The sequence below is a fragment of the Catharus ustulatus genome, chromosome 1 (assembly GCF_009819885.2).
Source record: "Catharus ustulatus isolate bCatUst1 chromosome 1, bCatUst1.pri.v2, whole genome shotgun sequence".
In the NCBI taxonomy this organism is placed as follows: domain Eukaryota; kingdom Metazoa; phylum Chordata; class Aves; order Passeriformes; family Turdidae; genus Catharus; species Catharus ustulatus.
The window spans coordinates 88,279,074-88,290,695 of record NC_046221.1 but is presented as its reverse complement, the minus strand read 5'-3'; the positions used below and the strand labels follow the sequence as shown (position 1 = coordinate 88,290,695).

The 11,622-nt window shown below is 40.3% G+C and overlaps 1 protein-coding gene across 1 annotated transcript; it reads right to left on the bottom strand.

Annotated features, from left to right (window-relative positions):
- Positions 1–233: 233 nt before the first annotated feature.
- UPP1 (uridine phosphorylase 1) lies at positions 234–11,232 on the bottom strand. The gene is made up of 8 exons (XM_033077671.1): positions 11,134–11,232; positions 8,606–8,671; positions 6,413–6,530; positions 5,756–5,914; positions 4,636–4,750; positions 3,975–4,184; positions 2,334–2,480; positions 234–898 (listed from the first exon to the last, which is right to left on the bottom strand). The coding sequence occupies exons 2-8, from the start codon at positions 8,656–8,658 to the stop codon at positions 759–761; spliced, it is 942 nt and encodes a 313-aa protein (XP_032933562.1). The 5' UTR covers positions 8,659–8,671; positions 11,134–11,232; the 3' UTR covers positions 234–758.
- Positions 11,233–11,622: the final 390 nt, after the last annotated feature.

Here is an 11,622-nt window from a genome sequence, read left to right as displayed (position 1 = left end):
ATGTGCATCTCTGGGATGCCTTCAGTTCCTCTTCATAAGCAGGAGTCCTGCTTCAGCAAAAGATTGCTAATACTTCAATGCAAAATTACTTAACACATAAATACTTCCTGGGTATTGATTAAATTCTTTAGATAAAATATTTCCAGATCAGTATCTAGGCAGTACAGATATTCAACAACTGGGTGTCAAGTCCTTAATGCTTAGAAATTTCAGTCCCACACTTTGCAATTTCATTAAATTTTAATATATGAAAATAGTATTGTTTATTTGTCAAAGTCTGCAAAAAAAACCTGCATTCACTTTAAGTTTTCTTTACAAGTGAAACAACAAAGACTATTATAACTTACACAACTTTTTTTATAACAATAAGAAAATTATTCAAATTTTTAAGTTAAATTTGCTGGTATGTACGTACTTGGCAACAAAGTTTGATTTTCTCTCTGGTTTTTCTTTTAAAGCAGGCATAAATAAAGCTTGTATTATGTATTATCACAGGCTTGTCCTTCACAACAGATTCACTTTTCAATTCACAGAAAAGTGAGTTTTGTATCCAGCAATGCATAACTAAACAAAAGTTAACTGAAGTCCGTTCAGCACATTCAGTTCCCAAAGAGCAGTGACATAAATGATTAATTTCCACTGACACACGGAATGCTGTAAGTTATTCTGAGGGAAAAGACCTGTAATGCACAGAAGTCATAATCGCGACTGGATCTGCACAAAGGCCTTCTCCTTCTCTAAAACACGAGATGGGTATTTCATACTTTCCCAAGACTTTTCTTAATGAAATATCCCACTAACTTCTGTGGCCTCTGCTGGTACTCCACAAGGACATCATGTGAGCTGGTGATTTGATCCCCTTCAAGCCGATTCAGAAGAGTGACACACACTACAGCAGCTAGAAATTAAAAGACAGCATTAGTTAGGAATGACACTCGAACATTTTCCAGTCCAAAAGCATAAACATTTGAACAAACACTAAAAGAACAGAAATACAAGAGAAAACAAAGCTTAAAAAAAGAGTGTGCAGTACCATGAGATGCTAGGGCACTAGGATGCTGTGAATGATACAAGGCAGAAACAATTTAAGGGAACTGCTTGCTGCACTGATAAAGCCAGAGCTCTCAGGCAGCTGTGGACACTTACTGTTATATCACAATTCTTATGTTTCCCTTCAAAAGAAGCATATTTCACAAGGACCCAGGACATGACTGGTGGGAAGTGACCTGACACACTGTTCTAGCAGAGCCAGTTACATTCCTCCCCTGGGTGCCTGTGCTGTAGGAAGCAGCAGAGAAGCTGCCTCCACAGTCATGGACAAGGAACACGGTAAGCACATGAGGACCCCAAGGACCACCTCAGGTTCACATGCTGCCTTTCAGTAACCAGAGCCCCAAAGGCAAAACTCCTCCTTTCACCCATGCGCAGGTCTATCACTCAGCCCAAGAGCTCTGCTCTGTCTGGGGTTTCTGCCAGTGGCAATTTGCAGAGTACAAACAGTAAATACATATTACAGATCTACAAAGCAGAGATGGCAAAAGGCCTCCTGAATTGCTCAGGGATAGTACTGGCTTTTAATCCCTTTCAAGCCTATGAGAACTGAGTGTGTTTGATATAACCATTGGCCTTTTAGTTGATGTTTCATCATTTTGACCTCCTTAAACTTAAAGGAGTTTGAGAAGCATCTGTGTTTTAAATCAGCATATTCCTTGCTAAGGAAAGTGAGAGAAGACAGTTAATATAATAAGAAGAAAGACACTATATTACATTATTTGTAATTGCTCTTTTTTACTTAGCATGCATCAAAAAAATTAATTCATGTTATGATTTGGAGTGGTTTATTCATGATGCTACTAAAAATCCTCAGTTGTTTAAGAATCATAGTCCTAAGTTTACAGAAAATAATTATATGTTCCATTTGATGTGAAAGTATAGAAACTGAGTATAGTCACATATATATATATATAGATCTGAGAATCACGTGATTGCTTTAACTAAGCAGTTGTTTTCTGTAAACTTCAAAAGCTAACTAGAGAAAACAAATTATTGCCACAGGGTAATTAGGTATTTTAATGATTTACATGGTTGCCATGGGCTGGAATAGCAAATGACAGAAGTAAACTGTGTAAAAACTGCGTGAGGAACTATGATAAGTTGTGACACAACTGACACAAACAAAAAATATCACGGCAACAAAATTATAAGCAGAAATATCTTTTTTTAATATATGTATATGTGCAGAAGGTATGTTAACATTCCTTTGCAGTTTTTAGCCACAACCCCCCTGCAATACAGAAAATTTACTATAGCCTGAATAAAGTGACTTAGTTTACCTTTGACACCACTGAGATTGCACATTGCAGCAAATACAGAAGACTCCATCTCTATGTTTCTGACACCAGACTCATAAGCATTTTTCAAGTATTGCAGTTTTTCTTCTTCATCATATAAGCAGATTGCACCATCCAACCTGCCCTGTCCTAGAAAGTAATTTTGTAGAACATTTCAGAGTGATGATGTTACAGAGCAAATTCAATTTTGAAAACGCACAGTTATTACAGTTTCTGGCACAGAGTGTTCAGTTTTTACTACCACTCTTTATTTTTGTGCACAAGACAAATAGGACAAAGTGATTCTTAGGTTTTGCTTGAGCGTATACATGTTATTTGCATTCTTTATAATGTGAATCATGGTAATTTAATTAGTCTTCTTCAGGTTCAGTTCTCAAATTCATAAACAGAAAAATGTACCTGGTACATTCCCATATGTACAAGTATCAAAATTCCACAACAAACTTTAAGGAATGGAACATTTTTAACATGTTTAATCACTACCTTAAAAAACCAAGAGGCTTAAAAATGCTATCCTGTTTCTACCTTAAAAGGATGAACATTTTATCACTTACAGACTTTCCAAGGTAAGAGATTTAGAGTCTCTTAAGCTAACTAGCTAATATTATTGTAAATTTTGAGAAATTTTTTACTCAAATTATTCAAGAATATCACTTACAGAAAAGACAGCAGCAAGTTAAGTACAGTAGAGTTGAATTACACCGTATTTTACACGGCAACTTCTTGGGTTTGGGAGATGTACTCCTAAATTAATGTCCTTGATTCTGTTCTCAGCTTTTGTTGTATGAGTTGAAAACACACTTGACACTTTTTTTATACTTGCTTGCACCTGTGGCTGGTGCCTGAGATGCACGAACTGACAGAGTGTGTTTCTGCCCAAGCTGGAGCACTAAAATGAAGATAATTTGCCACCTTCACAGCAACAGACAGAGAAAGTGGGATCAGATGCCACTGTCTGTTCTCACAAGGTCTGAAAGGTGTTTCTGAATGAGCATCTAGATTTGGGAGATCAGAAAAGCATCTGAATGCCTGTATGTTTATCCAAAATAGGCCTTGCAGGTTTGCATCTCCTACATAGCAGCACTGATACAACTCAGCAAAATATTATCTTTGGTTGTCTGATCACTGCTTTGCTCAAACTGAAACAAGTTCCAGCCCTTTTTCGGAAAATATTCACATGAGATTCTCAACAAGTGAAAGAAAACCAACCCTAAACAAGTCACAAATAATTCCCACTCCTCTAAGCCCCTAGGATGCTTCAATAAATCACATAAATTTTGTGACACATATATCTGGCAGGTATAGCCAGATATATATAAATATATATATTTATCTGTATATATATCTCTATATATATATCTGAGAAGTGTATAGTAGGCTATATGTATGTCAGAAGATCTATCAAAGCTGGGGAGAAATCTCCACAAAATTAAAAGTTGATACAGCAAACTGCTAAATACAAAGCTTGATTTTACATAGATTAAAAATAGGTTGAGATTTGTGAGACAAGAGAGTAGGGAATGCATTTTGTTAGTGAACTGGAAGCTTAATGTTAATATATTATTCATTATTATTCTATTGCTGCTTGCCAATACTCTTCTGCTAGTCTATCACCAGCCTTACCTTCATAGAAATCCAAAGTGCACATGGTGTTTCCAATAACTGTGTTGAACTGACCAATCTCTCTACTGCACTGCATCAGCTCCTTAGCCAGCTGTTCATCCAGGTTAGTGCTGCGAATTACTGTCTTTCCCAGAACAACCTGCTCCAACTGAGGTTTGAAGGTGGCATCTACAGACTGCCTAGTTATAACCACTGAGCCTGGCTCCAGACCTGCAGCAAAAGGAAATAGATGTATCTTCACAATGCAGTTAACAAGTGGTTTCCAGACACATAAAACATACATCTTGACCCAACCCTGCTTCTTTTAAAGGTGGCAGTTTTGCTTCTGAACCCACTAAGAGATTTTTTTGTCCATGCCTAGTTGCTTCAGTTTAGTATTACAAATAATTTCCGAAATAATGAAATTTTTCTTTTTTTCACTTCTTTCTTGTATTTTCCATACAGGACAGGAACGTCCTTCTTCTCACATTGTCAGATCTTTAAATGCATTTTCCCTATGCAAAAGCAGATGTTGCCTTTACTTTCAAAACTACAGAAGAAAAATTATGCATCTCCTGTGGAAAACTGTTCTGACATATCTTACATGCAGAGAGATGCTTTAGTCTACTGTAAGGATACTTTGGTTCACAGAGAAAAAGAAAGAAGTCAAGAGGAGAAATACCTATTCCACCAGAGGTGCCGATGCGAATGATGGTTATGTCGGAACACTTGGCATGATACAACAGTTTGATCAGTTCGTGCAACATGATTGAAATAGAAGGAATGCCCATACCGTGCTGAAAATGAAACATAAATTAATATTCCACATTCACATAGACAACCCAAAATATATATGGAAGAAGCAGCTGGACATCATCTCCTGCCTGATACTGTTTTCCCAAATGCCATCTAACTCACTCCCACAAAACCTCCAACCTTCAGAAAGCCTTCAGAAATATACTGAGAAGAGTCTACAAATAGACTCCCACTAGCTTTGGTAGACTTATGGATGAAATACAGTATTTCTAAAAATCATGGATTACAGAACATTTGCATTCTCAAAAGTATACTGTCCTTTCCCAATTGCAGACTAATGCACTTCATCATGGAGCATTTCCTACGCACAAGAAAAACCTCACTCTGATTTTTCACCAACTTGAAGTGCTAGTGAATAGTTAAGCTAATTTTTTTTCAAAACACAGACACTGTGGCTTAGTCTTGACATTCAATAAATATAAGTCCACATTAGCTTGCACAATATTGTGATAATTACAGCACACAAGAAAGGGTACAAAATAATACTACAGTTTTGCAATTGCAATTGAAGCCTGTAATTCTATCTACAAATTAAAGCTACAAATTTCTTTAAAATGCATATATGGGTTAGCAGCACCAGTCCCATGGAATGCTACTCTTAAGTACATTTGACAGAGCCATTGTAGATACATAGCTCTGTGTGTGATACAGATATTTTTTCCAATACTCCACATGCACCAAATGACCTTTTTCCCCCATTTTTCAGTGTACAGAACAGGGATGAGGCAACTGCTCAAAAAATCTATAAGGCCATTCCTGCAACACATCAGTGGTACACTGAGGAAAAAGGATGCAAGGAGGAACAAAGGTATTGGAGATTTTCCCTCTTACAAAAAAGGGCTAAAAAGGAATCCTGAATTCTGCGCTCTTTTGAGCAGCCTGATTCAGACTGCGACGTATTTAAAAGAATCATGCACTGAAATTTCCTGCTTTGGACAGCATTAAAACTGAACCATGTCCCTTGTCAGACACGGGCAAGTACTTACACTGACAGACAGAACAGGCCCCACTTTGTACATCGCGTAGCGGTCGGTGCCTGCGCAGATGTTGGGGTAGTCACATCCGGGGCTCCCCAGCCCCAGCTCCTCTGCTATGTAGGCAATAAAAGCTTTCATCCGGGAAGGACTTCCTCCAACACACACAAACTGACAGAGTTTGGCAAAACAAAACCAATTGCGTGATTCCATGTGTCAGAAAACGTGCAAAGAACAACACGAGCATGCAAACGCCTTCAGTTAGCACAAATTTATCCCCAGATATGGTGCTTCTCATAATCATTCTAAAATGCCATGAAGAAGAATTATGGGGAAAAACCTCAGCTGTCTATGCAGCACTCAAATGCCTTTATGCTGTTTAAACTAATGAAAGCCAAATATTGACATGAAAACCCAACAAACAGAAGTTGCATCTGAATAGAGCCTACGGCATTTGCCTTTTTACTGGATGAAAAGAGATAGTCAAAAAACAATTATCCCCAGCTTTGTTGGATACCAAAAGTGACAAGAACCCATAATTTTTTTCCCCTTTTGCACGTACTCCTCAGTCACTGGTAGGCTGACACATTTAGTCTTATTCTGAAGGCAGCTACATTTTCACCTTCCACACAAAAGCTCAGGTTTGCTGAACAAAGCAAAGTGTCTTACCTTTACATCCCCAAACAATGTTGGAAAATCATGGGTACCAGTCCCAAGAGCAAAATGGTACAGGATGTCTTCTTTCATTTTCTCCAGGTGAGGGTTGCAGAGATGAATAAAATTCTCTCTGCCAAGACAGCAGCATTGTGAAACATACAGAATATATAAAAACCCCTACATTGAACAGATGACAAGTCTTCAAAGTCAAGCAGTCAAAAGTTGGGAAATGCCACATGTACAAATGCCTGCATTACCTTATTTTGGCTCCTTGTGCATAGTGTTAAAGAAACTCTAAATTTCATAACTGCTCACATCTTATAAAATACCAGATATGACACTTCACATTCCATTCATCACACAGAATGAAGTTGCTGAAGAAAAGCCAGGATGTTCAGACGCATTTGCAACAGTGCAACCTTTATCTTAAACAGTATTAAAGCTGGGAACCAGAGTGGGTCTTTATGGTGAGCAGAACAACGGGAGCAGGACCAGGGAAAATTCAGTAGCCCACCATATTAAAGAGGCAATCTATAGCAAAGCTGAAAAACCTGACCTCTGCTGTGACTGAAACTCCACCAGTCACCTGAGAAAGATGGGATTTGGGCTTTGTGGACAAGCACAAACTAGATTTGTCTTACTCTGTCATATAGACAGGAGGAAAAAAACCCACAGCATGAAACTGATAACAAAGGTATATAGGATCTGAGAAAAGGAAAGAGAAAAATGGAAATCTGAAGCAAAGATAAAACCATAGAAGTGGAAAAAAAATTCAAGAAAAAGGGAAAAGAGAAGAAGAGATATAAAGAATTCACTTCTTCCTAAGTGCTTCTTGTAAAGAAATGATACATCTTAAAAGATAAATAAAAATTAATCTGTTTGAAGAGACGGGAAATGACAGGACAAGGAGGGAAATGAACTACTTGGCCTGTGGGATCACCTTCATGGAAAATTTGATAGTGGACTAACTAAACAAGCTGAATGATTTATAAAACGTCTGTCTTCTCTGCTTGATGTTTTAAGTTCAATTGAAACAGGTAGGAAAGACTCAATAAGTACAAGCTTAAGCAGAACACTGGCCAGTACTTCAAAGTAATTTCTGAGAGATGGAATTAAGCAGTAAATAGCTTCCAGACACAAGAAGATGACTTAATAGCTTAACGAAGGCTCAGTGGAGGCACAACATGGCTCAGCAAATTCAAACTGCTTTGTCAGAGGAGACAAACAAAAGAGTTCACATGGACTTCATTCAAAAAATCATTGGGACAACTCAGGAACAACTCTGAAGTCTAAACAGAGGTTTTTAGCACTATTTTAGATGGTCTAGGTCACTGGGTTATCTTGTCTGCCTTCTAATGCCTCTCCAGAAAGGCAGTGCTTTCCCACACTTCCTACACGTTATCTGCTTATGCAGGATGAAGGAAGCCTACAGTGGCCAAAATGCCCATGCTGAGGTCACTGACCTGTTCCTCAGAAAGCAAATATAACAACCAAGATATCTTTCAAAATTGTTTTACAATCTATCCTCAGGCAAGCAAAACAATTTATTTCCTTTCTTCATGAGAACACTGCAATAAAAACTTCTCTCCAGGAAATAAATCAGGAAGAGGTGAGGCCTCTATTAAAAGTGCAAGGAAATTCGTGTGGTACGTGCCAACACCACTGTCCTCACACTTGGCCAAAACACAGCCTCCTTCCTCATCAGTAGCTATATTCCACCCTTTTCATCTCACACCCCACTCTCTGTCAGCACTGTCTGACTCACTGCCTCAACACAACTTCTAAGGGTGTAAGTAAAACATGAATTTTACTAACACTAAACCAAACACTAAACAGGCATGTATCAGGTTTTAGTAAAATAAGCTTAAAGTAAGGATTAGAGAAACACACTGAAATAATTGTTTGAACTCTTGAAGCAGCAACCGAAATCAACATTTTAGCAGCTCATTGGATTAAAATAAAAATAAATAAAAATATTACCCTGCTTTGAAAAATTCACTGTTGAGAGAAGTTCAAATGGTTATGCAGCAAAGTCCTCTGTACAGGTGTGGTAAAGCAATGAAGTATGCAATTGTCAAAAGAGCTGTTACTGGATACTTAGCATTATTGTCATAAACTTTATCTTAAACTAAATGAGTATGTAATGAGTTTGGGGAGGAAGTTTAAGTGTAAACTTGGACAAAATAATTCATTTCTCAATCTTACTTTGAAGCCTGTCCATCATCAGTTTTCTTCTCATTCGAAGAACCAGGAGCCATGTATGTTTTATACCTAGAATAATATTTTTTAAAAAAGATATATATAAGTGCATCAGAATAGTCCCATCTGTAAAGCTGGAAGCATTAACAGAGAGAAACCTTCTATATGGATGATAACTACCGTGACTATTAAATTCCCAAAATAATCCAGCCACACTACAGCTTTTATAAGTGCAGCAAAAAGAGAAAAATGAGCATCTACAACTTCACAGCTGAGTATCACCACTTTCAAAGCCCTCAAGCCTAAATTAACCCCTTGCTATTGCAATCCCCACCTCATCACTACCTCTGTTCTGTGGTAGGAACAGCTGCAGGTCCACTGGCCACAGAGAGGCAAGTCTCATTGCTAACTAACTCACCCTTTTTCTTCCATACCTCTCACACCAACAGTGATTGCCAAACCAGCTTCAGTCCCCTTCCGCCTTTGGCTCCAGAAGGTCTCCAAAGCTCTGCTCTAGCTGTCAGACACCTGAAACCTGAGTCCAGGAAGCATCTTACTCATAATATTCTCCTCATTAAACTCCTCCTGCTGACCTTAAGAGCACTTCTTTCTCCAGCATAAAGCAAGGAACATGAAACAGAAACACGACTTCAAAAAGCCACAGCTCTCCAGTTTACCATCTATCCTGAATACCTTTTCTTCTGATCCATACCTTAGCCTTCTCATTTTTGCATTCTTCATTACATTCAAATAGGCAAATGTATCACTGAGGCTTTCATGCTGTCTGAGGACAGGATTGTAATTATAGAATGATTAATTTTTTATTATTTTCAGAAGTGACTAAGGCTACATGCCGAAGCTGGTACTTTCTGGGAATGACCTTATGGGAAGTATTGAATCATGAAGTTTTGCTCTACCCTCCATTAAGAAGGGCCTGACAGCACAGAGATTATAACAAAGACAGGACTGTAATCCTTAAAAACCCCAGGATTACACTACAAAGAAACAGAAAGGAATCAGTTTTGCAACACAATTACATTGTATGTGAATTTCTAATGAAGTGCACAACCTAGCAAAATAAACAAGAGGCCTGCCTGTTAAAAGCCACTGAATAATGAAAATGTATTAAAATTTATAAGGGCAATTAGTTTTCTTCATTTAAAATATCAACCTTAATTAAGTAGACCCAAATGTCACGTGTACTAGATACATTAAATTTATACAACATCTATGGTCAAGGAAGTGAAGTCTAAAAGTTCCATTTATAATCAACTACACTTCCTTATGGTGGTACGAAGTACAGTCAGCTACTACCGGGTAACACCATTATACCACACACATCAGAGGAAAGAAACATAATTTCTTCCTACAGTGCCATGAGTCCTGATAAAGAGGGGTTAGAAGCTAGGAAGAACAAACAGCAAAGTGATTTTTATAAAGCAAGAAGAAAAATGGCTGTAAATAAACCAAGGATATTCATTCAGCTCTTGTTCGCAGTACTGAGCATCCATGCGATTTTTAAGTGCTCTTGATTCTGATCCCCTAAGTAATCACAGATGATACACTTCAAAAAGCTGAGAACAAATTTTGACAGTCCAAAGATCCGGCACACCCCCACATGAGCACCCAGCTGGAGGTGTCTTGGCAGGAATTGAAGGAAGGAATGAGCATAAAGCAGCTTCCCATGGCAGACCCTGACAACAAACTACTAGCTGACAAGCAACCAGTTAATCTAAAATCACAAAACTCTCACAACTGTCTAACCAAATGGAAATTTTCGCAGACATATCAAAAGTTTCTGCAGTCTTCCTCAGCCAAAGTTAAAACTGACGTTCGACAATGATGTGCTCCCAGCAGGACCCAGATAAAGAAAGGGTGCAGCCTGTTTTAAGGTACGTGCACATTCTAGAATGTTTTCGGTTGGAAGGAGCCCTAAAGAACACCTTCCTTAAAGAACACCAACCGTTCTGCCATGGGCAGGAGCACCTTTCAGATTGCTCAGAGCTCCATCTAGCCTCTCCTTCAACACTGGGGCATCCACAACTTCTCTGAGGAACCTGTTTCAGTGTCTCACCGTCCTCATAGTGAAGAATTTCCTCCCACTATCTCATCTAAGCACCTAAATCCTCAGACTGGTGCTTTAAACCCATGCAGCATCCACTATAATTGCCACCTCTCATTTCCCCCCGCCATCCGTCATTTTTGAAGGAAGTCCACAGCCAATGGTTTCCGCAGAGAAAAGCTCTTGTTCGGTGTTCATCCATCACCAGGAAAAGCTGAAGTCTCTGCAGAATTGAATTTACCCTGCTGGTCCCCTCGCTGTTGGCGGAGCGCTCCCCCGGCTCCGCAGACAGAGCAGGCGGCCCGTCCGCCCGGACAGCACCGAACGGAGCGCTCGACCGCACCGCCGCCCGCGCCCGCCGCCCCTTCCCACCCATCCCCGGCCACCGGGGGTGGGGACACGGCGGGCAGCCCCCCATCCCCCGGCAGCGGACCGCGGGCTGCCGGGGCGAGCGGCGGGGCGCGGTTCTCACCGGCAGCAGCGGGATCCGCCGCTGGGAAGGAAACGAGGAGAGCGGCTCGCTGTTGGCGGGCGGGCTGCGGGGTGCCCGGCAGAGCCACCTCCGGCCAGCGGCGGCACCGCCCCGCCCGGCCCCCTTAACTCCCTGCGCGCCGTGCTCCGGCCGTGCCAAGCAGGCCGGGGCTGCTGGGGATGCAGCCGGCGTGCGGGGACGGAGCGAGGGGCTCCTCGGCGGGAGTGCTGCTGTGCCAAGGGCACGGCGGTCGGGGGACCTCATCAGGGAGACGGAGACAGAGATAGAGATACAAATACACAGAGACAGATAGATACAGATGAGAGAGATGGAGATGATGGAGATGAGATGATGGAGATGATAGAGATGATAGAGATGATGGAGAGATGGAGATACACGGATACAGACACAGATATACAGCCACAGCTACAGGCACGACACAGCTGCAGATACAGACACAGATACAGGTACAGATACGGACACAGGTAC

Excerpts from the sequence above, each read along its gene's own strand:
- UPP1 (XM_033077671.1), bottom strand. The coding sequence starts at position 8,658 with ATGGCTCCTGGTTCTTCGAATGAGAAGAAAACTGATGATGGACAGGCT. Across the intron at positions 6,531-8,605 it reads GATGATGGACAGGCTTCAAA|AGAGAATTTTATTCATCTCT; the intron begins GTAAGATTGAGA and ends CTGTCTTGGCAG. Across the intron at positions 899-2,333 it reads CAATCTCAGTGGTGTCAAAG|CTGCTGTAGTGTGTGTCACT; the intron begins GTAAACTAAGTC and ends TTTAATTTCTAG.